The sequence below is a fragment of the Eptatretus burgeri genome, chromosome 12, assembly GCF_056783735.1.
Source record: "Eptatretus burgeri isolate ZD-2024b chromosome 12, Ebu_testis_v1, whole genome shotgun sequence".
NCBI lineage: Eukaryota > Metazoa > Chordata > Myxini > Myxiniformes > Myxinidae > Eptatretus > Eptatretus burgeri.
In genome coordinates this window covers 36588372-36615871 of record NC_140972.1, presented here as the reverse complement: position 1 = coordinate 36615871, position 27500 = coordinate 36588372, and the positions used below count along the sequence as shown (strand labels likewise).

The 27500-nt window shown below is 44.0% G+C and overlaps 1 protein-coding gene across 6 annotated transcripts in view; it reads left to right on the top strand.

Moving 5' to 3' along the window:
- LOC147015421 (voltage-dependent N-type calcium channel subunit alpha-1B-like) overlaps window positions 1-27500 on the top strand; it is a 293408-nt gene that overhangs the window by 158892 nt on the left and 107016 nt on the right. For all 6 annotated transcript variants that reach the window (XM_085850152.1, XM_085850151.1, XM_085850153.1 and 3 more), the window contains 5 exons: window positions 837-1396; window positions 1786-1981; window positions 19174-19317; window positions 19959-20089; window positions 21564-21657. In XM_085850152.1, the coding sequence (XP_085706278.1) occupies window positions 837-1396; window positions 1786-1981; window positions 19174-19317; window positions 19959-20089; window positions 21564-21657 (1125 nt within the window). The remainder of the gene's footprint in view (window positions 1-836; window positions 1397-1785; window positions 1982-19173; window positions 19318-19958; window positions 20090-21563; window positions 21658-27500) is intronic.

The following is a 27500-nucleotide window of genomic DNA, read 5'->3' as shown; positions in this document are numbered from 1 at the left end:
TCCCACTGACTTGTCTTTTTAGTATGGTGGAAAATCTACGACACTGTTTATTATATATTGGTGAAACATTCAAGTAAACACATTTTCAGTGGTCCCTATGTGGCACCGTAGAGCATGTGGTGGACTGCGTACAATGCCAGTTTTTTGTATTTAAATAACAGCTCGATTCAGTGTTAAGCAAAATGGATTTTCTGAATAACGTACAATACATGTAACCTGCAATGCCAGGTGTGTATGTATTCAGAAGTAATGTAAAATATCATATTCATTCTCTCCAATGGAACCTGTGATAAGGCTTACAAATGTATGATAACACATGAAAGACTATTGCAAGAATGGTAAACATCTTTTGGTAAAGTTCTATTTAAAATTTTGAAACTGGGTTTGTGGGTTGACTGACTGGATGCAGCTGAGGTTGTGGATCTACTGTTGTGGACCCACCATTTGGAGAGGTTCTCAAGGTAAATAAGTTGAAACCTTTACAAAAAACGGAGCTCAGCTCATGATCCAGTCAGTCACCCAACTGATGATCCAGTTAATCGGTCACGAACAAGTTATTAAAGTTCTTACTTTAGGTGTACAGCTATTTTAGCCGTTAATGTTCATTAAACAATTTCAATTTTGTGAGGAACAGTTTCATGAAAAATGGGGTGTGTGTGGTTTTTGTATTATATTTTTCGATAAATACTGCACCTTCAGTAAGTATACACCCCAAATCAAGTCGTGAGTTTTCAGCATATATGGTTGAAATGCATGATTGATATCTCATAAAAAGAGGATTGTATATTTTAATTCATTCTTGTCTTCTTCCTCATTTATATTCTGTTACCAAACAGGCCACAAACCTCACGTCCTCTTTCTGTCTGGGAGAAACAAACAGTAAAACTGCGGCTTTCCCGCTCTTCTGGACTCTCCCACACTTCTCTTCCCCCAGCACGTATTTCTCCCTCTCCATCGGCACACTACTCTTCCTCCTACTCCATGCATCCTCCACCTTCTTATTGGCACAGGCCTCTTACCTTGTCTCATGGTCCAGTGGATGACCATGGAGAATGTGTCAGAGCAGATGAGAGAGAGTCAATGAAAGCTGGTGAGACACATGGAGAAGGAGAGATCAAGGTGTCTGGTTGGAAAGTGAACCCAGAAGTTGAGAAGGTTGAAGAGAGAAATGGAGAAATGCTAAGAGAGAATATGAGGAGTCAAGAGAGGATAAAGGAAAGGGAAAGAGTTAAAGATGGAGATAAACTGAGAAGAGAGAGACAGGAGCCGAGAGATGTTGAGAGATGTAAAAGAGTAGGTGAAAGTGGAAGGAAAGTTCGGCACAGATGGCGAGGAGAGGTCGTTGCTGGAAAGGGAGGAGAGGAAGAAAGTGAAGCAGAGGTGACACCAAGGAAAAGTGAGGACCAAGTTTGTCTGAATTACATTTTGAATGACTCAGCTTTTTGTTTCACTTTCTCATTGTACATTTGTTTCACTTTCTCATTGTACATTTGTTTATGCATCACTTTTTATTTGGGAAGAATGATACAAGTAAAGAGACATAGTGGAGTTTATTTCCATGAACAACATTCGTTTTCCTGTAAAAATGTTACTTGTGACTACTTTTTCTTAATTAATATTTAAAATGAATGGGGTTTTTTTTTGCATTTTTTTTGTAATATGTATTATACATCATTAACATATAATTGTTTTTTTTTTGGTGAGGTATTTCCTATATTAACTGCCTTTCAAAAATGGATCTATTCGTTTAATTATTTTATTTAATGATTTTTCTCTTGTGCTTAGGTCATCATAGGCACCATAGACATCGAAGGAAGGTAGTAGATGATCGTGGAGAGGAAGGGAGTGAAGAAGGAAGACAAATAAAAGGAGAGCAATGTGGGAAAGGAGAGAAAGTAAGAGAACGAAAGAGAACCCACCATCATCATCATCACCACCATCAGCATCACCATCGGCATCATCGGCATCGACACAAACACAGGTCAGTTGATACAGATAAGTTTCAAGTAAAATAGACAAAAAATAAGTAAAGGCAAAATACATTGGCAAGCAGTGAGTGGAATACACTCGAGGCTTACCTTGCTCCAGTCCGTGTGAATAATTATACCCACGTTGATAGATAAAAGCAAATATCAAGATAATATTGTTGCGGGCCGGGGACCGGTTAGCGAGAGCGACCGCTAGGTGGGGGAAATTAAGTCGTCTCCCACCAGACTCCCGGAATTGTAGGCCGTCGCTCACGGATAATTCCATGAGGCGGCGGGTCGCTTAACCGACCATGGACGCCAATACCTCCACCGCGTAGCGTAGGGTCTTTTTGTCTAGAACCAATTTACCTAATTAACCACGTGGTGTCGTCTACCCGGGAACCACACCCTCGGTACACCTTGCCCGATCCGGATCACTCTACCAACAACCAACCACCTTTCCGGATCGGATGCAGCAGAGCGGAACTACCAAGGACGTACTGGCTAGAATGAACAGAATATCGGGAATAAAGACCCGGCTAAAACTCAGATCCGAACCATGCTGGACCAATGAAGGAAAAGACGAAAACGAACTGGGAACATTTCTACAATAATTTATTTACACTAAGCGAGGAAATTTATGTGGCACAGGAACAGGTTTATTTGGGTGTTATGCAGGTGAAGATGAGAGAAAGATGTAGTGCGACAATTTTACAGCAACTTACAAAGGAGACACAGAGCAGACTTGTCGCGAGAATAAAACAGGCAAGATTTACAATGATCAAATAAAAACACTTATGCAATTCGACTTAAAGACGGCACGACACACTCAGACAAAAATAAACCCAGATGTATGGCAAAGGACCTTTTGCAGCCAGAGAGGGAGGTGAGCTGAGATCGCAGTTCTTTTGGGTACCTGAACATTGGAAGGAAGGGATGCTCCATGGTGCGGCACCTGTCAATGGTCGTTCGGCTCAGTCCACAGCCGCCCACATGGGGACCATGTCTGCGAAGGAGCCTGGGTCGAGTAGAGCGGAGTCCGATGCGGGGATCAGGGCTGCAGACAGGACCCTACGAGAGACCCGGTCAAGTTCGGGTCGAGGTCTTCCCAGCTCTCTCACACTCGAAACGAACGACCCCCAAAGAGCGCAACCACTCTACGACCTTCCTCCTTTCTTTCGCTACCAGCCGACGGACTGTCTCACTCCAACGCTCCGCTCAAGACGACTCGCTTTCCAGCTCACTCTCAAGACGACTCACTTTCCAGCTCACCAGACCACTCTGAATGAACGGTGTCGTAATTTATAGATCTCCCTCAGCGGGGAGGGGCCTTAGTGAAGCCGACGTCACTGTTCGCCCTGATTGGATGGGGCTTCCATGGGGCCGCCCTTTCTGGGCAAGGTTTCGGCCATGCCGGGAAGCCTGCCCACTCTACGCGTGTCTGGATTTGCCAAAAAGGTACTACACAAAGATTCTGCCTCGGAAGGCGAGAAGAAGGTACTGTGGTTCATTATGGAGGGGGATATAAAGATTTATTAATCTTACAAAAAAACATTGCAACGCACCCCAGTGTCTTCCCACTACAAACAAGGTAGGGATCTATCTACACATATACTTAATGGAATAGCTAACTTCGGGACAACTGTATGTTTGTATGCATACGGTTCCAAGAACCATGACAATATAAACGGGAATGTAAAGGGGAAATCAATGAGGAGAAAAGAGGTTAAGAAATGAGAAATTCATAGAAGAAGCAAAACTGCACAAAGGGAAAGTAGTGCAAATGCAGATTCACAAAGTCTGTTAAGTCAGAAGGACATATAATGCTGGCACAGGGAGCGAACAACACCAGAGTCCAACCAGAAGACTTGATAACAAAGACTTCATTGCAATGATGAGACTTATGGTTCCTGGTCTGAGTGTGTTTGACATTTACCATATTTTCATGCAAATAACCCAGGAGTTATACACCAAAAAAGTTCCAAAAATTCCAACTGCGGGCAATACTCATGTGCGGATTATACATAACAGTATTTTACGATATAGCACATGGCATAACCACAAGTGACTAAGTTACTGTAAATTATGAAGGAGATACAAAAAGAGGCAGTTTGCTTTTGAAAGTTTGATTGTAATATTTACAAGTGATAAACACATTTTTTTTAAATGTAAAAGGACATAGGGATGTTTCTCCAGAAAGTATGTAAACAAGGTAGGGATGGTCATGAGAAATTATCATGTGCAACCGTCCCTCCATCTTTCTTTGGATAATGGTTGTCCCTAGAAAAGACAGTTGTATCGAACACACACGCGCACGCATGCACGCACACACACACACACACACACACACACACACACACACACACACACACACACACACACACACACACACACACACACACACACACACACACACACACACACACACACACACACACACACACACACACACACAGTGTCTTTTGTGGATTGTCATTGACAGTCATAGTTCCACCCAGCACTCTGTTGCCTTCCTATTACTTTACAAAGGAAAAGTTTTGCATAGTTTTCGTGGAATCCTTTCAAGTTTTTTCCTAGATCACTTTTTTTTTCTGAGATCACTTTTTCTCCAGGTGTGGGGTGTACAAGGGGCAGGGTATTTGCATGAAAATATGCTACTGCACTTCATACATCGTTTGAAGTTCATCAAAGCTGAGTTTACAGACCGGATTTGTAGTGTCTTTATTTTATCGTTTCATTTCTGTTGTTAATTGTGCTTTCTTCCAATTTCCATATCTTAATTGCTCCTTGTTGGTGTGTATTATTAAATTTTGTGTTTTTGTGAAAGTGTCGAGCCTACTGTATATAGCAAGGCCTCTGCTAGCGAACATGCTCATACTGTCTCTGATGTGACACAGACCTAATTCAGCTTACATTTACCCTAAATGGTATCCTGTCATGCTCCTCAGCTGAACTCTCGACTTTATTTCCCACTCTTTGCTTCAAAATAAATAAATAAACCATTTAACTCCAAATAAAATCACAAACTCATTCTGCCTGTTATTTCCTTCCTTCATTCATTCATTATGACTTCTACAATCTCAATACCTCCTAAAGGCCCTGTCACACCTTGACGATTTAGCCAGCGTATGCCGACGACGTATGAAAAATTTGTCAAAAACGCTGGCACACGTCGAATACGTTATGGGTAAGTTTTGCATACGTCGTAGTACGCTGGTATACGTCGTAGTACGCCGAGCTTGTCGACATATTTTAACATGCTTGAATTTTTTCGACGTATGCCAGCATATGACTCACGTTCCGCAGACGCTGGCCATAAGTTGTAGGCACGTTACGCGATCGTTGACACACGTCGATACACGTTACTTGTAAGTTACTCATAGGTTGAAACACGTCGATGTAATGTTTAGCGTACCCGAAACTTATTTCTAACCTATGAGTAACATGTTGTAGACATGTTACGCGATCGTTGACACACGTCCACACACGTTACTTTTAAGTTACTCATAAGTCGAAACACGTCGAGGTAATGTTTAGTGTCAGTGTTCCAGACTCCATGGTTTTTTTTTTTTTGTTTTTTTGCTTTTTTTCTTCGGTATGACTGTGATGTTGACACTTCGATTTCTAGTGCGGTTATAATATAAATAATTAATAGGCTGCTGCTCAACGATTTAAATCATAACCGCACTAGAAATTGAAGCGTCAACATCACCGTGATGCTGAAGAAAAAAAAAAAAAAACAGGGAGTCTGGAACACTGACGCTAAACATTACCTCGACGTGTTTCGACTTATGAGTAACTTACAAGTAACGTGTGTCGACGTGTGTCAACGATCGCGTAACTGCCTACAACTTATGGCCAGCGTATGCAGTACGTGTGTCATACGCTGGCATACGTCAAAAAAATTTCAACATGCTGAAAATTTGTCGACGTACTCGGCATACTACGATGTATGCCAGCGTGCTTCAGCGTGCTCTTAACGTATACAAAACTTACCCATAACGTATTTGATGTGTGCCACAGCGTATTCAGCAAATTTTTCATATGTCGTCATACGCTGGCTAAAACGTCAAGGTGTGACAGCGGGCTTGACACTTAGATGTCTAGTGTGGTTATGATTTGAATCGTTGAGCCGCAGCCTTTTAATAGGCTACACCACGTGATCGTCAGTGATACGCTGCCGCATGCTATACATAAGTTAGATTATCGTTGGGCATAGGTTGTGAACGCTGACAAACACGCTCAGCATTCGTTGATATAAGTTATCTATATGTTGTCGAAACGTTCTGTGTACGTTACTAAAATGTTATGCATACGTCCAACTCGTTATGAATACATCCAAAACTGGAAAAAAAACATCAATAGTTCAGCGTACGCCAGCGTTTTACACACATTTTGATACCTTGCCATACGCTGGCGAAAACGTCAAGGTGTGACAATGCCTTAATTGAACGAATATTTCTCCTAATTGAACTAACTTGCTTAAAAGCTTTCAGTAACTTTATAAAATTCTTAATTTGCCATATCTCTCTGCCAGGAACACCCCAGTTGTTCTTCTTCATCCTGACTTCTTCCTCTTCTTCAAAGTTTCTTTCTCAAACCCGTGGAAATTGTAAATGCTCAGTCCATCGACCGTCCCTCCATACTTACAGCATGACTTTCCTCCATGCATTTAATATCTCCTCTTTTCACCCCTCAAGTGGGATATCTGAATGGGGGATTACAAGAAATACAGTCGGCAAAGGTTGCCTACAGATGACCATCAACCTCACATGACCTTCACGTCCATGAACCATGTCAAACCTCTCCACGTTAGTAACCTCCCCCTCATCATCACATCCATGCCCACATCTTCCCACCCCAACCCCTTCTCTGTGTCCCCCAACTTAGCGTCATTCCACCCCATGCCAGGTCAGGTCAGGTATGGGAGCATGTGCCAGAACAGCGCGTCGCTGCATCCACTTTCCGCCGGTACTCCAGGGGCCTCCGTCTGGCCATCCCCCAGGCAGATGCCAGGCCCATCCCCATCTCCTTGAGATGATGGTCAACCTGCTGCAACCACGAGGCACGTGGTCAGCCCACTGGCCTCCTCCACTCATGAGACTCCCTCGCTGAGAGAATCTGGTGAGCAGGATCAGCATCAGGAAAACGAGCTACATGTCCATACAGCCGCAACTGATGCTCACGGACTATGCAAGTAACAAATGTCATCCGAGTCTCTCTCAGCAACCGCTCGTTGGACACAAAATCCGACCAGCGAAAGCCAAGGATTCTCCGAAGAGACCTTGTACCAAAGGAATTAAGTCTCCGTCTCAGATCCTTGGTCAGAGTCCAAGTCTCGCATCCATAGAGCAAGACTGGAAGTACCAAGGACCTGAAGACTCGGACTTTCGTCCTCCCGCACAGGTACCGGCAGCGCAACACCCCATGATCCAGTGAATCCATGACTCCCCAGGCCTGACCCAGACGTCTATTGACCTCTGACTCACAGCCAGCAGAGACATGAATATCACTGCCAAGGTAAGTGAATCTCTCCACGACCTCAACATCCTCACCACAAACAGACACAGACACGACAGCAGCATCCAAGATGTCACCGAAAGGCTGGATCTTAGTTTTGACCCAAGAAACCCGTAATCCCAGCGGCTCCGACTCCTCATTCAGCACCTCAAGGGCCCTCAAAAGGATATTTAAAGTCTCCGCAAAGATGACTGCATCATCTGCAAAATCAAGGTCCGAGATCTTGACATTCCCAAACGATGCACCGCAGCTTGATCTCTCTGACATTCTCCCTAAAATCCAGTCCATACAAGTACTGAAAAGTGTGGGGGCCAGTACACACCCCTGACGAACTCCAGTAACAACTGGAATAAGTCAGAGATGGTGCCACCACACTTCACAGCACTCTCAGTACCAGAGTAGAGTTCAGACATCAGATCGATCAGTTTTGGTGGCACCCTACGAAGACCAAGAATCCTCCAGAGGACATCCCGATTCACTGAATCGAACGCTTTACAGAGATCAACACAGGCTGCAAGCAGCCCCTGCTGAAACTCTCGTCTGCGTTCGGTGAGGACACGAAGAGCAAGGATACGGTCAATCGTTGACCTCTTTGGTGTAAAGCCTGACTGCTCTGGACGCTGGTGCTCAAGCAGATGGTGGCAAACCCTATCAAGAATTATCCGAGCAAAGACCTGGCCCGGCACTGAGAGCAGCGTCACCCCTCGGTAGTTGTTGCAGTCTTGGCGATCACCCTTCCCTTTCCAGAGAGGAACAACAAGGCCCCTCTTCCAGTCAGTTGGGATGATGCCTGTGTTCCAGGCAGAGCACAAAACTGCATGCAATGACACAAGTGCAGCATTTCCACCAGCCTTGAGAAGTTCAGCATGGATGCCACATATCCCTGGAGCTTTGCCCCGTTTCAACCGGTTCACCGCAGCCCGTGTTTCCACGAGCGAAGGTGGACCACAGTTGATTCGAGGGTCAGCAACAGGGATTGTAACACCCTTGACGTCCAACTTGACAGCTGGGGGATCAGCCTGGTACAACCGCTCAAAGTAACCGGCCCAGCAGGCCTTCCCTTCAGACTCCTCTGTCAAGAGCCTGCCACTCTCTGCTCTAACTGCAGTGCTCCAAGGGATGGGCTTGGATGAACGCAATGCACGAATTTCCCTGCAAGTGGGACGAGAATCACCTGTCCACAGGTGATGCTCTACCTCCTCACAGATTCCTCGCACAAAGGCCCCCTTGTCCACCCTCAGTGCACGTTCAGTTTTACACCTCAGCTCCCTGAACAGCTCAGCTCTGCCATTCAGCCTGGCCCTGCGACTCTGGTCAATGGTATCCAGTGTCCCTTGAGAGACAAAATTCTTCTTTGCCCTGCGGTGAGTTCCAAGACATCCACCGGCAACATCAAGGACGGTGGTCTTGAAGGCACTCCACAACTCTTCAGGACCCCCCAAAGCACCCAGACCCCCCAAGTGTCCACTCAGCCTGTTCGCAAACTCCTCAGCTACTCTCTCATCCCTGAGCTTGCCAACATCCAGCCTAGGCTGGGATGGTACCATTCTCCAGGATTTAAGGTGCATCTTTAGAGTTGGTACAACAAGCCTGTGGTCAGTATTGAGGAACTGAGCACTCCGGTAGACCCTGCAGTTCTGGATCATCCTCCAACGACCGTCAATTAGGACATGGTCAATCTCCTTTGCCACACCGCCAGCGTTGGAATACCAAGTCCAGCGATGAGCTTGTGGGCGCTGAAACCATGAACCAGCCACCCTAAGTCCATGACTTCTTGCAAAGTCAAGGAACTTAGTGCTATTCTGGTTCATAGTTTCTGACCCATGGGGACCAACACACACCTCATAACCATCCCTATCAGTTCCAGTCGATGCATTGAAATCCCCCAAGACTAGAAGTGTATCTCATCTGGGGCACTGATCAACCACAGACTCGATCGTGGCATAGAATGTGTCCTTCACGGTGAGATCACTCGCCTCAGTCGGAGCATAAACAGAGACCAGGGAAAGGACACCCAAGGAGTGATGAATCCTTGGTCTCATACTACGCTCGTTGACAGGTGTTACCTCAATTATCATTGGAGTCAGCTTATTGGACACAGCTACAGCAACTCCTTGGGTATGGTAACCATCAGAGCGACCAGACCAATAGTAGGTGTAACCACCCACCATTATCTCGCTGCAATCCGGTCTCCGAACCTCAGAGAGAGCTGCAATCCCGATGTCCAAACGCTTGAGCTCAGATGATAATAGAGACAGGTGATCATCCTCTCTTAGGGATAGGACATTCCAGGCACCCACCGGAAGGAACGGCCTCAGGTTAACCCAAGGAGACCGCCGTCTGGTGGACGACACCTCAGCACCACTCTGACACACTCTCCCGCAATCTGACCCAGGGTTGTTACCCCGTGGTTTCCCTCCTGTCATCAAAGATTGGGGGTCCCGAAGGCTTTGCCCCAATCCCAACATCCGGTGAACTGCCCTGCAAAGGGAAGCTGCACAGGAGGTACTCCCACGGAGTGGGTTTTCAGATTTTTTTGCATTTTTGTGTTTTGCGGAATGAAGGGTTTTACGGTAGCCGGAGTGCAAATCCTGCCACCAACCTCCTAATAAAAAAGTAATCCAACTGCAGGAGGACATCCGCAGACACAGTTGGGCACTAGATATGGATGGCCGTTGGCTCACAAGGAGCTCCTCCGCCCTTTGACAGGTTTTGTTTTTAATCCTGCTGGGTGTCCATATCCAAACATCCTCCTCACCAGAAAACCTGGTGGGGGAGACGGTTTAGTCGCCGACAACCCGACCATGGAACAGGTTAGTACAGGTTTATATGGTACCTGTAGCAGGTCACAGATCTAACCTGACCTGACCCCATGCCCCCTCTCTGCATACCCCATGCACCGCATCTTCTCACCTTCACACTCACCCTGCCCCCTCTCAGCTTCACACTCTATCTACTCCCTCCCAGCTTCCCCCTCAGCCAATCCCCTCCCATATTCCCCCATTGCCTCACCCTCTCCCAGCTTTACCCCTACCCCATCACCTCTTCAAGTTTCCCCAACCCAATCTCCAATTCCCCCCCACCCCCTCTCCACATTCCTGCACCCTGCCAACAGCCCCTTCTCCCCTCCTCCTAATTGTGTGGGGACCTCCAACATCTAAGGCCTCTGCCCTGGCAGATCTCTCAATCCAGGCCATTGCTGATAAACCAGACATTATCTGCTTCACAGAATCCTTTCTCCGACAGGGCATCCCCAACTCTTTCGTGTCTCTCCATGGCTATTGTCTCATTTGGTTCGATAGGTCCGAACCTTGTCCCTGCAGCAGAGATGCAGTTTACATCACCAACTCAATTTCTCACTGTTCATGTACTGCTCTTGAACTTCCAACCCTCCAACAGTACCTGTGGCTGCAACTTCCCCTCTGCACACACCTCTTGTTCATATTCGTGCTGCACTGTCCTAATGGTGATGACTCCATTTATTGTATATCTCTCCGTCTCTACCAACGTGGACCAATTTTTAATCACGAATCTCAACTCTCTCTTCCTCAAATGTGGCAATTACCTCTGCCACCAAGCTTGGTGTTGGCTTAGCGGTTAAGGTAGCTGGCTTGAGATCTTTGGATCTTGAGTTCAAGCCCTTGTTGTGCTGTGGCACTAACATTAGGTGAGTTTACCCAGGCTGTTATCCTGCTGAAGTAAAGCCTGGTGTTGGCGCAGTGGTTTGGGCAGTGGCTTGGAATCCAAAAGGTCTTGAGTTCAAGCCCCGTTGGGCCACTGAATTAATACACCAGGGGGTTGACTCAGCCTGTCATCCTTCCAAGGTCGGCGAAATGAGTACCAGTGTACTGGGCCAGTGTATACCCCGGTTAAAATAGGTGTACCATATCCCTGTGTCGTAAGAGGCGACCAGCGTTGCGTCAGTAAGGGCATCCAGCGTAAAACATGTGCCAAATCACTATGCGGATCACACGGATGATCCGCTGTGGCGACCCCTAACGGGAGCAGCCGAAAGAAGAAGAAGTTATCCTGCTGAAGTTGACAAAATGAGTACCAAATTACTGATAACAGAGGGCATTGCACCAGTGAGTACAGGTTCCACCCCCAGAAAATGATGCACCAAGCAGACAGAGGCTGCTTATGAATAAATAAATAACCACCACCACTGAAGGTGAATGGAGGTTATGTTTTCACCCCTGTCTGTCTGTCTGTCTGTTTGTTTGTCTATCTGTGTGAGCAGGATGTGGCAAAAAAGTGGATGGATTCGGATGAAATTTGGTGGACAGGCTGTGTGTGTGACAATGACAAAATTATGACATTTTGTTGAAGACCCAGATCTGGATCCAAATACGAGAATTGTTAAAGCAATTCTTCACCATTGGGAGATAGGGCCAAAAATGATATAATAGTATAGCACGATATTTCAAAAGGTTGTTGATGGATTCGGATGAAACTTGGTGGAAAGGTTGGGTATGTAACAAGGAAAAATTGATTCGATTTTTGTGAATATCTGGATTTGGATTCGAGAATTTTTTATGTGATTCTTCACCATTGAGAGGTGGGACATATAGCATTGTATTTCAAAAAATTGTGGACGAGTTATAGCAAAACTTGGTGGATGAGTTGGTGAGGTGACAACAAGCCGATTCGATATTTTTATTTTTTTTGTATACCTTGTCGAGGCTCGTATGAGAGCTAACACAAAACAAAACGCACAGCAAGGGGGGCATGAGACAAGAGTGGCGGGAGTGGGAAGGACAAAACAGTGGGGAACAGAGACATTAGGAGATCTGTGGAAGGGAGAGGGATGGGGTGGGGAACACTGGGTGTACAAGATGGACATTTCAGGGACTTTCAGGAAGGAAAGCAGGGAATTTGAAGGAGGTGGGTTTGGGGTGGATGAACGGGGTTAAAATGATTGAGGATTTGGATGGGGGAAGATAAGAGGTGGTGGTGAATAGCTGTTTTGAAGGCCTGAAGGGAAGAATGGGATTGAAGAGAGTGTGGGAGTTTATTCCAAAGTCTGGAAACAAAGAGGAATGAAAGAGTGAAGGTGAGCAGTGATTCGTGATTTTGGTAGTTTTACCAGAAGGGGGTTGTTGGCGGACCTTGAGCGCCCTGCGGAAATATGGTGGAGACAAATCGCAGACAGAGCGGGGGAGGGGGAGGGCGAGACCGGAACGGAGACAGTGGAAGACAGAAATACCACCGACCTGCCTGCGGTGAGAGAGTGAGAGGCCCAAAGACTCAGCCTCATCACAAGAGATAGCACTGATCCGAAATGCCTTGGTTTCCACAGCGTGAAGTTGAGAAAGGCGAGAGGCAGGAGCACAATCCCAGAGGGAAGAGCAGTACTCCACCAGGTTGCAGACAAAAGCTTTGTATGTGGTCAGGAGCTCAGGTGCGCCGAGGAAGGACTTTGTACGACGGAGGATTCCCAGTGGGCGACTGGCTTTGGAGGCGGGGTTGGAAATGTGGCTTTCCCAAGAATGATCATGGCAGATAGTGAGACCTGGAGGCTTGAAAGAAAGGACTTCTTCCAGAGGATTGTGGAGAAAGTAGATGGGGGCGGGGGGGGGGGGTTCCAAATGGTCCTTTCAGAGAGACATAGTGAAAGTGTGAGATTTGTCAGGATTGAAAGACATGTTCCACATGTTGGAACAGTTTGTGATTTTGCTCAAGTCTGCAGAGAGCGAAGAAGCTGCTGCTTGCAGCATGACAGATGGTACAGCAGAGGGTGAAGTCATCAGCAAAGAGATAAAGAGGATTTTCCAGAGAGTCGGGAGAGATCATTGATGAAAACCAGAAAAAGAACAGGGCCCAAAACGCTGCCTTGAGGAACTCCAACCTGGACAGGAAGAGGGGATGAAAGAACTCCATTTAGGGCCACACGTTGACTGTGACAGAAGAGGAAGTCTGCGAGCCATGAGTGGAGATGGCTTTGGATACCATAAGAACAGAGTTTGGTGAGCAGGGCAGGGTGCCAGACCATGTCAAAAGGACGTGATATGTCCAGGGATATGGCTCTGATTTCATTTCCAGCATTGAGGACCTCCTTCCATTGTTGGGAGAGCAGAAGCAGCATATCCAGAGTAGAGTGACCTGGTCTGAAACCAAATTGATGATCGGAAATCAAGCCATTCGAGAAGAGGAAGGATTTAATGTCTGAAGCGATGATGGATTCCATAATCTTGCTGATGATTGGAAGAAGGCTGATTGGTCTGTAGTTGCAGGGATCTGTTTTTGCACCTTTTTTATGCAGGACAGTAATGTTTGCTGATTTCTGAGCAGATGGCAGATGACTTTAAGCAAATGAGAGGGTGAATAGAATGGAGAGAGAGTGAGCAAGAGCAGATGAGCAGGTTTTTAGGACACGTGGGCTGATGCCGTCTGGACCGGTTACAGAATCTGAGTCGAGGTTTGACAGCAAACTCTCCACTTTGTCAGAAGAAAAGGACACAGAGCCCAGGGACAGTTGGGTGCGACTGGGTAGGTGGGTACAGAAAGTGATGGGTTTTGGACACAAGATTTCAAATGCAAACACCGAGTTTAGGCATTCAGCCTTTTCACGTGCGGTATCAGCAGTGTGGCCATTTGAGGTAAGGGAGGGGATGGAGGGGGAACATATCCCAGAAACAGATTTGATTAGATGCCACCAGGATTCGGAGGAGGGAGAGAGGCTTGAGAGTTCAGACTTGAGCTGAGAAAGATGTGAATCCGAATCCACATTGGGAATTCGAATCTACATTCTGCTGATCAGTGGGATCAGTAAAGTGTTCAGCCTGGCAGAGGTATGCACTCCATTGAATGCCATTCTCGTTTCAACTGCCACCTTGCCGATTGGCTGGGTGTTGCTACCTCATTCACCAGCCATGGCACTTCAGTAAAGGACTTCTGTGACTCCATGAGTCTGACTCAATTGATGAACTTTCCAACCTGATTTCTGCCAATGGCAAATCCTCTTCTGGAATTGGTAATGACCAAATTTCCTGCGAATGTCTCCTGTTCTACCTCTGCTCCAATTGGTTTGTCTGATCACATGCTTGTAAGAGTGAACATCTCCTATTTCAGAAAGCCACCTCAGCACTGCTGAGTCTGACAGTTCACTCAGGCTGACTGTCAGACACTGCAAGCTGTCATCTCACTTCAGGACTGATCTCTTATGTCCACTGCCCCTGATATAATTGGGGCCTGGGAATTCTTCCACAGAAACATGCTCTCTCTTATGCTTAGATTCATGCACTATCGTCTACATTATCATACACATCCTCCTGCTCATGATGCACTGAAACCTGTGGTGAGGCAGTTGCCTTGAAATAACTTGCCTTCTCTTCCTGTGAAGCAAATCTGAATGAAGGCAACCACAGTTCATTCCACAAAGCCCACAGTATGTATGTGTCCAATCTCAGGAGAGCCAGAAAACAACATCTGGCCAATCTCAGGACTGACATTTCAAACTAGGTCTCCTTCTTCAAAGATCGGTTGGCATGTTGTCAAGTTTATCTCTGGAGTATACTTCCCTCCATCCCTTCCCTCATTTCAAATGGCACCACAGCTGACTCAGCTCATGAGAAGGCTGAATTCCTCAATTCTGTGTTTGCTTCCAAATCGTGTCTCCCCAAACCCTCGCTCTCTGTACCCACCCAACCCAACTGCTTGTTGACTGTGAATCTTTTTCAACTGATAAGGTAGAGAGGCTTCTGGCAATCCTCAAATTTGATTCTGCAAATGACCAGGATGGCATAACTGCACGTTTGTTAAAAACATGCTCTGTTGCTCGAGCACAACTGATATCTGCTCTGTGAACCCGATAATTTCCCCGAGGTCATCTTCCGTATGTTTGGAAGTCAGCCAGTGTCACGACATTCTTCAAACATGGGGCAAAAACAAATCCTCTAAAATACAAATTTATTAGCCAACTTTCAATCATCAAAAAGGTTATGGAATCTATCATCACAGTTGACATCAAATCCTTCCTCTTCTTCAACCATCTGACCTCAGACCGTCAGGTCAGATTGAGACATGGTTACTCTCCCCTGAGCATGTTGCTTCTGCCCTCCCAACAGACATGAAATAAGGGCCGTCTCTTCAGATATATATTGAGCATTCGATACAGTCTTGCATCCTGCCTTGCTCTCCAAACTCTCTGCCGATGGCATCGAAGGCTGCCTCCGCATATGGCTTTACTGAGTTCCTCTACTGATGTAGCGAACATGCGGCTCTCACCAGGATCCTCTTTGCTCCTTTCCCTGTCAAGGCCGGAATTCCTCAAGGCAGTGTCTTGGGCCCAGTCCTATTTCTAATGTAGATCAAATATCTTCCTGACTGTCTGGAAAATCTCTTTGCTGATGACTCCACTCTCTGCTGTCGCTCATCCTTCAGATAGGCAGGCAGCAGCCCATTTGCTCTCTGAAGACCTTGATAGAATCATGAGCTACCCTACATTTAAAATAGTTCTTTCAATCCTTACAAATCTCACACTCTCACTCTGTTCTCCGGAAGACCTTCTGGTGAACGCTCCCATCTACTTTCTTAATAATACTCTGGAAGAAGTTCAGTCACTCAAACTTTTAGGCCTCACGGTCAGCCATGATCTTTCTTGGGAAATCGCATGCGTGTCTAAGCTGGCTTCCCAATCGAGCAGACTGGTTATCCTCCATCGTGCAGTCTTTCTTTCGCACATATGAACTTTTATATACTGTCGGACCCTGCTATTCACAGAACCCGCATATTCGCGGTTTAGAAAATGCAACCTGCTTTGACATTCATGGCATTGTGCTTTGTGTATTCATGGTTTTTCACATTAGTGTGGTTTTTCATGGGCGTATTCCTGGTTTTATCGCATTTTTGCGTTTTCGTGGGCATTTTCGTGGTTCCTTTTTAGCGTTTTTATCTTGCCAAAACAAAGTTTTTGCAAGATATGTTTGTCAGCTTGTATGTTTTTTTTTTGTTTTTGTTTTTTGCTTTTTGTTTGTCTGTAATCACGTATAAAAAATTCTGCAGAGCACAGTTATCATTGGAAATTTTTGTAACTTCGCATATCAGAGGCCTATAGAGGTCCCTTTCAGCGCATAAAATTTTGAAGGTCAAGGTCAAAGGTCAAGATCACTTTGTCGCAAATCAGGGGAGTCGACGAAACCCTTATTTTTTGAGTAATTTTGATCGGATCGTCTTCAAACTTCATGGGAATATAGTTCATGGTCTGGCGCTCAGCTGATTAATTTTTGGTGGTGATTGGCCTTGACCTTCATATGTTTTTTTTTGTCTGTAATCACGTATAAATCACTCTGCAGAGCACAGTTATCATTGGAAATTTTTGTAACTTCGCATATCAGAGGCCTATAGAGGTCCCTTTCAGCGCATAAAATTTTGAAGGTCAAGGTCAAAGGTCAAGGTCACTTTGTCGCAAATCAGGGGGAGTCGACGAAACCCTTATTTTTTGAGTAATTTCAATCGAATTGTCTCCAAACTTTATGCGAATGTCGTATATGGTCTGGCGCTCAGCTGATTAGTTTTTGGTGGCGATTGGCCTTGACCTTCATGGTTAGCGCCTAAGGTCAAACATATTTGACCCCAAGGTCAAATTTTCAAGTTTTAGGAATCATATCGTGTAGTACCTCAAATTGAACACCTCGATGAGTGCTTTCTAGATATGTCAAGCTTGAGACATTATGACGTCATTTGGTGACGTTATGAGGCAAACATATTTTTCATGGTTACTCTGTAGATCGATTCTCATCGGAATCTCTCGTAGGCAGCTATTCCTCAAGGAGTCGCTCCTGGTGGATAGCAGCTCTGTTCACCTCAGTGTGACCTTAAAGAAGTCACACGTGGTTTATTTTTTTTTTTTGCATGTGTATTCAGGTTTTTTTGCAGGCATTTTTAGTGTTTTTCACAGGATTTTTGATTTTCCCTCATGAATCACGAACCACCGGTACCCTATCCCCCAACAATGCCCTGCTAGTCATGGATTCATAAGATATGAATGGAGAAATTCACGGCATTTGCAGGAACATATCCCCCCCCTCCCCCACGAATAGCGAGGTCCGACAATACTTACAAGGTCTTCATCTGCAGTTTGATGGAATTTTTCTCTCCCTTCTGGACTGGGACCCCTGCCTCATACAAAATAGGACCCCTGCCTCATACCTTGCTCAGCTCGATGCCTTGAAAACCAAGGTCTTCAAAGTCATTGGAAACTATCGCGATAAGGGCTGAATCAATAGGCCTATCACTTTTGCATCTCAGACAGCTCGGTGCTCTCTCTGTTTTCTATGGCCTCCTTTCTGGTATTGCACCCTTTGCACTTTCTGTTCTTTGTCCACCATTCTCCTGTCCACTTCCCCCCCCCCCCACCCTCGACACCCCTAAGGTTCTGCAAGATACATGCAGTCTGACAGTAGCCCCCTTCTGTGTTCTACCTCCTCAAGCCTCGACTCTGTATACACAAAAAATAGCACAGCCTGTGAAGCCTTATGCAATATTCTGTAACTTAATAAATAAATGAATTAAGTATATCAATATACCTCTGCAAGCGGATGCCAGCCACAGTGTTTCCTCACAGTGAGTCTATGGGCAACTCAATTTAATTTACTGATGCATATAATACAATCGAAACTGTTTCATAAAATTATCAAATTATTTAAATGTGCTGATCTTGCCTGTTATCTATTGTATTTAACAGTGTAATTTGGTAAATAATCTGGACCCGTTTTGTTTCAGCATCATGATCATGAGTTTGAGTCATGACAATAATGTGACTTGTTTGTTAATCTATTGGGTTAAACAGTCCTATATGCTATTTGTTTTTGTGACATATCCATTGTTACTATGGTATTTATTCGACCTCGTTGGCATAACACACACACACACACACACACACACACACACACACACACACACACACACACACACACACACACACACACACACACGCACTTTCATGTGCAGCCCGTGGCTGCATCATTGGTGAGGGACACGGCTATGCCACTGATGCAGTGCCCCTATTACCAACACACAGGTGCTCATTTCGCTGACCTCGGAAGGAGGACAGGCTGAGTCAACCCCACCTGGTGTTAATTCAGCAGCCGACAGGGCTCAAACTCAGGACCTGACGATCCCAAGCCAGCCACTCTTACTGCTGAGCCAATGTCAGGCTTGGTTACATAATTGTAGAGCGCTGCTGCTGAGTCTGGGAGTTCACTGGTTCAATTACAACCCTGACTGAGTCATATCAAAGACTAAAAATGGCATATACTGCTTTCTTGCTTGATGCTCAGCATTTCAAGGATGTAACTTGGACAAACTCTATTGGTTGGGATCTATGTAGAAGAGGAACTTCCACAATTGCTGAGTGTGGAGATAAAAGGAATGTCTTTAAAGAATTCATCCAAGCTCAGTCGCTGTGTTTTTCTGAAGTTACAGTGTTAATATAATTTTTTTTAATTGTGAAAATTTAAAATGTAATCAAGATCTCTTTTTATATTTTACAAAAGTAAAAGTGATGCTTAAATTAATCATCTAACCAGCCCATTACTTGTTGATGAGATGTGATTGGTCATCTCAAGTAGGAACCTGTGCTCAAAGTGCATAAATGAGATGAAACCTACCATAATTTGGCTCACTTTAGCAGATAAAATAGAGCATGCACTCAAGTGCTGGGGTCACATTTATCTGTTCCTTCCAGGTGTGAGGGTGAAAGTAGAAGAGAAACTTGCCAACACCAAGAAAAAAATGAAGTCTCAAGGAGGGTTGTTGAGAGAATCAATGGAGAGGAGGTTCAAGTGGTACCTCCCACCTCCATCGGAGACAAACAGGAAGATCGGGGAGGGTGAGAGAATGAACCAGATCAAAGAAATTATTTGCTCAAACTGTCTGTGCTTGTTTCTGTTTGCACCTGTGTTTGTTTCAATCTCCTGATTCAAATTATGCGAAGTATTTCTGGAAGTTTCACTCTGAGAATCTCGTATTAACATTGTTAACATGTTGTGAGCAGCATCTGCCCAAATAATTGCAACTCCCATCGGTTCAGCCTTAGTAGTACACTGAGGCCCCATAAGATATGAATTGGCTACAATTGTTTCTCATACTTGGTTATTGTTACCACATTTTCTTCCGTTTCTTTAGTGGTGTGTAAAACCACTCTTGATCCCATAAATTATGCCACCCCACCCCTTCAACTCAACCAGGTAACTACATTTCCTTCATTTTATGCTCTCCTTTTCAAACTTGTCCATTCCATGACTTGTTACGTCCATGTATTAGTGCCACTACCTTCTACCCTCCATCACCTCATCCTTCCATGAGCCTAGATTGGGTATACAAAACATAACCACATAAAGCTCCTTCAAGACCATAATCACATTTATTCAAACACAAGTGCACCCTTCTATAGTAATAGAGTAGACACAAAAATAAATGGACATCATCCTATTGAACTACATGTTACAAATATCAATCTACTCTATCCAGGACATTACAACCCACACAAGTAGCTCCAGAGCCTCGTCCTGAAGTGGCCGACAATCAGTGGAACAGCCGACTAATAGCAAAGCAACCGTCACCGAGCACTGTTCCTCCGTGCCCTTTGCTCCTGCAGGAAGGTTTGTATTGTCTTTTCTCTTGAACCACAAGGGTCGTTTTGAGCAGTTTTTACAATGTTGTAATGTGTGACGATCTAACTTGCTTATATCCATCTTGCTCTGACATAAATCTGACTCCTTAATTACCTTCAACACCGAAGGTGAAGGAGGTTATGCTTTCACCCCTCTCCGTCTGTCTGTTTGTCTGTTTGTCTGTGTGTGTAGGATATCTCAAAAAGTTGTGGACGGATCCGGATGAACTCTGGTGGGCACGATGAGTGTGTGACAAGGATGAACTGGTTAGATTTTTGTGAAGATCCGGATCCAGATCCGACTACGAGAATTTTAAAGTGATTCTTCACCCTTGAGAGATAGGTCCAAAAATGATATATAGCCGATATCTCAAAAAGTTGTCGACGGATTCCGACGAAACTTGGTGGACATGTTGGATGTATGACAAGGAAGAATTGGTTCGATTTTGGTGGAGATCCGAATCCAGATCAAGATGTGATGATTTTAAAGTAATTCTTCACCATTGAGAGATAGGGCCAAAAATGATATATAGCATGATATTTCAAAAATGTATTGGGCCCGATATGTTCTCGTGGATCAGGCATTACATGGCGGAGGTATGCGCTCTACAGAGTGCCCTTCTCGTTTTTAACTGACATAATCAGTTATTATTTTTATTTATATCTAACTGTTTCATTTGATAGTGGGCTGACAGGATGGCCTGGAGGTATGCACACTCACCTCTAAGCCATCTGGCCTGGGTTTGAATCTTGACCCAGCTATAAACTGGCATTCATAGGCCAGATGATTCATCAGTGTGTGTGCCGTCCCTCGCATGAATGTTAAACTGGGCGTCCCATTTGCCAGGTAGACGTTAAAGATCCCTTAGTGTCTTTTGTGAAGAATAGGTGAGCTAAATTGCCTGCAACATGGCCAAATTCCAAATCCCTGCTGAAACCAGCAGAGGGCATTGCATCACTAGCACAGCCATGCCCTCAACCAATGATGCTACCCTGCAGCCTTGTGCTGCATTCAAACAAAGAAGAATTTGATAGTGGTGTGAAGTATTTGAATGTACTCATAACATACTTCACATGGCAGTTTTGTTGTCATGGAAACTTCCATGTCTTTCAAATATTCTTCAGTATATTAGACTCCTTAACTACATCCTTATGGTGTAATGGCAATTTATTGCTGTGTTGAACTTTCAGTGGGATTCAGTTTTATATAATTATAGCTCATTTTGAACATCTCCAATCAAGCTTTCTCTTCCAATGAATCATCTCCATAATAAAGCATAGGGAGAGTCTTCAAAAATGAAGGCACTGCAAACTAGTATTGTTTCTCAGCAGGGAAGGTTCAGGTTCTATGTTTCATTCAATGAGTCGTCTTCATCTGTGACTGAGTGATTATCACTTTGTGTATTGTGTCTTCTTGATCCTCATGCTTCATTCCTGTTTTTGTGCTTTTGTGTTTTTTGAAGGAGGAGGTAGGGAAAAATGGGAAGAAGAAGAAAATTCTGCCTCTCAACAAGACCCTCCCTACAAGTCCATGTTTCTTTTCAAGTCTGATCACCTGTAAGTGAAATTTGCAAAGGACCACCTGCAACCACATCCCATTAACATATTACTTACCAAAGACTTGCCGAATGTTATGGGGTGTAATTATGGATGGGAGTGGAGGGTGTTCTGGAGTTGCAATTTTTTTTTACATTTTAAACCTTTACAAAGGAGTTTATGGTTAAATAAATTTTTTTTGTTGTGTTACTTTGTCGTTTGCCTCTGGACAGACTGGTGTAATTAACATTGACAGTGGAGGCAGATATAACTTGGGATGTTTGTAATTTGTTTTCAAAATATCAAATATGCAAATATGTAGCAATAATACACTGATTGAAACAAATTTCAACAGGTTTACTGCAGGTGATTTAGGCAGGGGATTGAGAAACATTTCTTTTTGTATCAACATATAAAATATGACTATTATCCAAACAACACTGAAGGAAATAATAATTCATTCTCATCGTTTTAACAAGGCAAGAAATTTGATTTTATATTAACTCTTTCAAAGGGAGCATGACCAACTTTATAGATCTTCAAAAATTGCAATGAATTAAGACTCACTAAATAAATTTAGCTGTATCATTATAAAGATGAGTAATGAGTGAATACTGTACTCACAATGCAAAAGTTCCAACTTGTTTCTTTGTCTGTAAGCTTGAGATACAATGACCAGAGAAACTGCTTCTGGACGTACCTGTTCGTTTCCTGCCATGTTACATCCACAAGTGATTTTTCCAGTCATTTCCAATATATGTGCACTTTCTTTTCTTGAGATAGTTTAAGATAATGAAAGGTATAGATAAAATAAGTGCAGATGAATTATTCAACAGAGTAGAGAGTGATAGGACCAGAGGGCATAGCCTGAGAGTAAAGAAGATGAGAGTTTAGATGGTAGTAAGGCAGGGGACTTTTACTCAGAGAGTCGTTCATGCATGGAATGGCCTCCCTGGAAAAAGGTAGTGGCAGCAGAAAAAGTAGATAAGTTTAAATTAGAATTAGATAGGTACCTGGAAGTTATGGAGATAGAGGGGTATGGGGATGTTGATAAGACTTTTAGGTAGTTTGAGCATTGATGGGTGATTGTGTGCATGTGTATGGAGTGCTGTTGGTGGGGGGTCTTGTCAAGGGGGGTTGTGTGGTTGATGTTATGTGTTTTTAACCAAGCCCATGCCCCCTCCCCTGAGGGGAAGAAAAGGAAAAGAAACCCCAAAAAACTACAAACAAACAAAAAACATTCGTTCATTAATTAAAAACATTTTTTGCATTTTCTTCGTTGGATCTTGTGTTGATGGGTTGGTGTGGTGCTCACGCAGGCATAATGGGCTGAATGGCCTCCACCTGTGTTGGATTTCCTTGTTATTCCTTGTTATAGCACCAAGTGATCACGATTCATCATGCTTCCTGGAGGCCTGTTGTTCTTGTAAAGATTGTTATTATTCTAGGCAAATTTTGTGGAGAAGATTCCGAGAAAACCATGAGAGCCAGCTCTACGAGATTTGAACTTTTTATCGAGACAGATGCTAACTAGTGTTTAACAAATTTTGTTTTTGAAGTTTGGCCTTTTTTGGCCGCCAGATTGGATTAAAGGAAAAACCTTTAAAATCTTCTTCACTGAAACCGCTTAACTGATCGAAGCGAAACTTTAAACATATTGTTATGGTTTTGAAAACTTACACCTGGGGAAGAGCATACATGGACATGTAGGTGACCCAAGGATCAGTTATTTCATTAGTCTTTGTACAGATAGTCCTTGGTTTGGGGGGCATGCGTTGGCTAGGCTGTATTTTTCCAGTGTAATGTGTCCCCCCCCTCCCCCACCTTCTCCCCTCTGTTACTTTGAATCTTTCTTCCTTCACACCATCATTCTGTTCAATCCCTTTGTTACTTTCAATCCTTCTTCCTTTACATCATCATTCTGTTTCAATAGTCTACCAATAATCTCCCCTTCATCAAATATCCTTTCAGCAGTCCCTCCTTCACCCCATCGTTCTTGCCTTCAACCTTGCGGCCATTTCGTCATCCCTCGGTCCTGCGGAATTCCTCTCCAAGTTCCCTCCATTCGCGTGTTGCTTAATTGGGAATGTTCAACCCATCTGTGGTCGTTAACCCATTGGGTGCTCTCAAGTACATGTTCATGTCGCATCTCACATGCATGTTCATGACGCTTTATGCTCATCGTGGCCTGTGAGGTGCGGCGCTTCTTGCAGGCATGCTTCAGTGCAGAACAGTGACAGAGTGTTTTGCGCGTGTGTTGGGGGGGGTGGGGGGCTGGGGGCCTCCATCACGGCTTTGGGCACGTAAAGGGCGGGCCATGCCAATCGGGTGTGTGGTTGCCTAGCAACCTGCAAGTGTGCGGCGTTATCTGTGCCCGGCGGCCTCAGGACCGGGCATTCGGGATGGACCCAAGTGCTTCCCCTCGTGGCAGGCTTCGAACTCCGGATCCACGACAATATGATCGACCACCCATAAGTTTGAAAACAAAAACATCATCGGTCATGTCATTTGGCAACCATATTGGACTGAAGGAATAGCTTTAAAAATCGTCTTCTCTGAAATTGCTTCACCGATATATGCAAAACTTCAAATATATGATCAACCTCACACATGTAAAAAGCTTTGTAAGCAATGACATCATCAATCACATGGTCTGGCAGCCATAATACCTCAAAAAAAAGTTTAACTGATCAATGTGTATTTTCACATATATGGTTGACTACTGATTGTGAAAAAGCTTAATAACAATAACGATTACATCATTGGTCACGTCGTCGGGCAGACTTATTTGATCAAAGCAAAAACCTTTTAAAATCTTCATCTCTGAAACTGCTCAACCGATCAATGCAAAACTTTAAACATTTGATCGACCGAAGCTGCATCAACAACACAGAAAGTGCTGACCTGGCTGGCTCCTCTCTGTGCAAAATGCCGACTCCACCTCTCGATCGGCCTTTTCTGTCGGCTCCCACTGCACGCATGTGCTTACCTGTGGGGTCACGTACACCCTGCACAAATTTTGTCCCCAATTTCCTATCCTACCATCCTTTTTATTTGTCCCTCTGATGCTCCCGTTTGAAATATTAACTTACTATCATGATCTGGCTCTGTACATAATCTATCTGTTATCTTGATCTCCCGGTCCAGCTCGCTTTCATTTTTACCCTCCATCTCCCATGGTCCTATTTCTTCCTTTACCCTTCGTGGTATTGTACCCTTTCTATTTTACCCTTGGTATGATTGGTTACCATCACTTTCTGCTTGTCCTGCGTGCATGCCACATTCACTTTTCGCATGGCCAGCTCTTCCCATCCCATGTCACTTTCTCTGCCAGGGGCTGCCAAACCAGATTTTGCCTCTGCTCGGCCAGCGTCCAATTTTTGGCTCCATGCCTGCCTGTCCTGTTGCCTTTTTCTCCTGCCCTGGTCTGACAAGCCTTCATTTTGGCCTTAAGCTCAGCCTGAATTATTGTTATCTACTGCTCATACATAACCTCTATACTTCGCTTGCCCATCCATTTGGCCTTGTTGGATATTACTTATTTGAACAGTGTCATTATCTCCATTAATTGCCTCCATTGATCTGACATAAAAACGACGTCCAACCTGCTTGCACCTACCTGGTCCTGCCCCGTCTTGATTAGACATAGCTGCCTTCATTTAATTTCCACCCTTGCTACACTGTTGTCATTAAATTTTAAGGGGCCTCTTGTTGCGCCTCAGGTCCAGTCTCACTCCTGACAACATCAAATGTTACGGGTTCAGCGGTCACGAGAGTAAGTTCTCGGACCCACTTCCCAGCTGTTGACCCTGAAGCCGACAAGCCACAGAAAACTCCGTGGCATGACGGAAGCTAAGCAACCACAGCTGCTGCCTGAGATGCTTAATTTAGGTATGGTCCAGCATCCAAATCCCACTTTACCTTCCCGGAAAATGAATCACCTCAGAAAAGGACTGTGCTTCCCAACGTTCCACTGTTGTCAATATATACTGGCTAATGATCCAGGGAAACTCTGCTGCTTGGTCCAATTCTCATCTCTCTGCTGCACCACATTTACCAGCTCGTTCATCCTCGCAGTTTCAGTCTTGGCTCATCAATTCCCCAGATGTGCAAGTTCTCAGCTCTTGAATCCATCAGCTTATATGGACCTTAGGAAAGGCATGGTTTCGGGACTACGCAGCTCCTAGTTGCACTTGTGATTGCAGTTTTAGCTTATTGGATTGTCATCTCCTTATTGGGCCATCTTTTATCTATGCGATGCTCATTGCATGAGCCCAGCTCCCACCGTACTTCCGACGACCAAGGCAGGGCATCGGTAGTCGATGGCACGGGAGGCCCGCCCATCTGCAGTGCATGGGTCTGCGCTACCATATTATGTTGCTGGTTGATTGAATTCACAGTTACTGGCTTTGTAATGTTTGTTTTGTAGTGTTGGTTGTAATGTTTAGTTTAAGGTTGTGTGTGGTGAAGCGTGCATGCATGCACTGCAGAGAGAGAGAGAGAGAGAGAGAGAGAGAGAGAGAGAGAGAGAGAGAGACAGAGAGAGAGAGAGAGAGAGAGAGACAGAGACAGAGACAGAGACAGAGACAGAGACAGAGACAGAGACAGAGACAGAGACAGAGACAGAGACAGAGACAGAGACATAGACATAGACATAGACATAGACATAGACACAGACACAGACACAGACACAGACACAGACACAGACACAGACACAGACACAGACACAGACACAGACACAGACACAGACACAGACACAGACACAGACACAGACACAGACACAGACACAGACACAGACACAGACACAGACACAGACACACAGACAGAGAATTTAGATAGAGAAGAATCACAAAGGGGTTTGATTTTTCTAATACCAACGCAATGCATTCCCCTTTCCACTGATACAAGGGGTGAGGTCATATAACTAAACCAGAAATTTCTTAATCCCTGACGTGTTGGCATGTGTCTCACCAGGGCCTCCGAAAACCGTAACTATATATATGTATATATATATATATATATATATATATATATATATATATATATATATATATATATATATATATATATATATATATATAATGTATAATGTATAATGTATATATATATATATATAAATGTATAATGTATATATATATATATATATATGTATGTATATATGTATATATATGTATGTATATATGTATATATATATATATATATATATATATATATATATATATATATATATATATATATGTATGTATATATGTATATATATATATATATATATATATATATATATATATATATATATATATATGTATATGTATATGTATATATATATATATATATATGTATATGTATATGTATATGTATATATATATATATATGTATATGTATATATATATATATATATATATATATATATATATATATATATATATATATATATATGTATATACAGGGGGCTGCAAAAGTAGGTATACAGTCTTGAAAAACAAAACGTGCGCACAAAACGTGTTTTATTCATTATACAAGCATACCAATAATAACATACCAATAATAAACATATCAATAATATACATATTAATCCCTCAAATGCTTTTGATTTTAATGAATTAAATGAATTCTAGTATTAAATGAATCCTAGCACCACTATTATAATACTGGTATAATCCTTACTTTATACCTATTTTTGCAGCCCCCTGTATATATTGTTGCGAATTCGCGCCCGCCGGCGTGCGTGCGGCCACGTAACTCGAATCGCGGCACGTTGCCCACCGGACGGACAATTCCGTCGTGACCCTCTCGGACTAACGCCGGGAACTAGTCACGGGTGGGCCTTTCGGCCTCACCACGATCGTGCCAATTGGCCCCCCCGT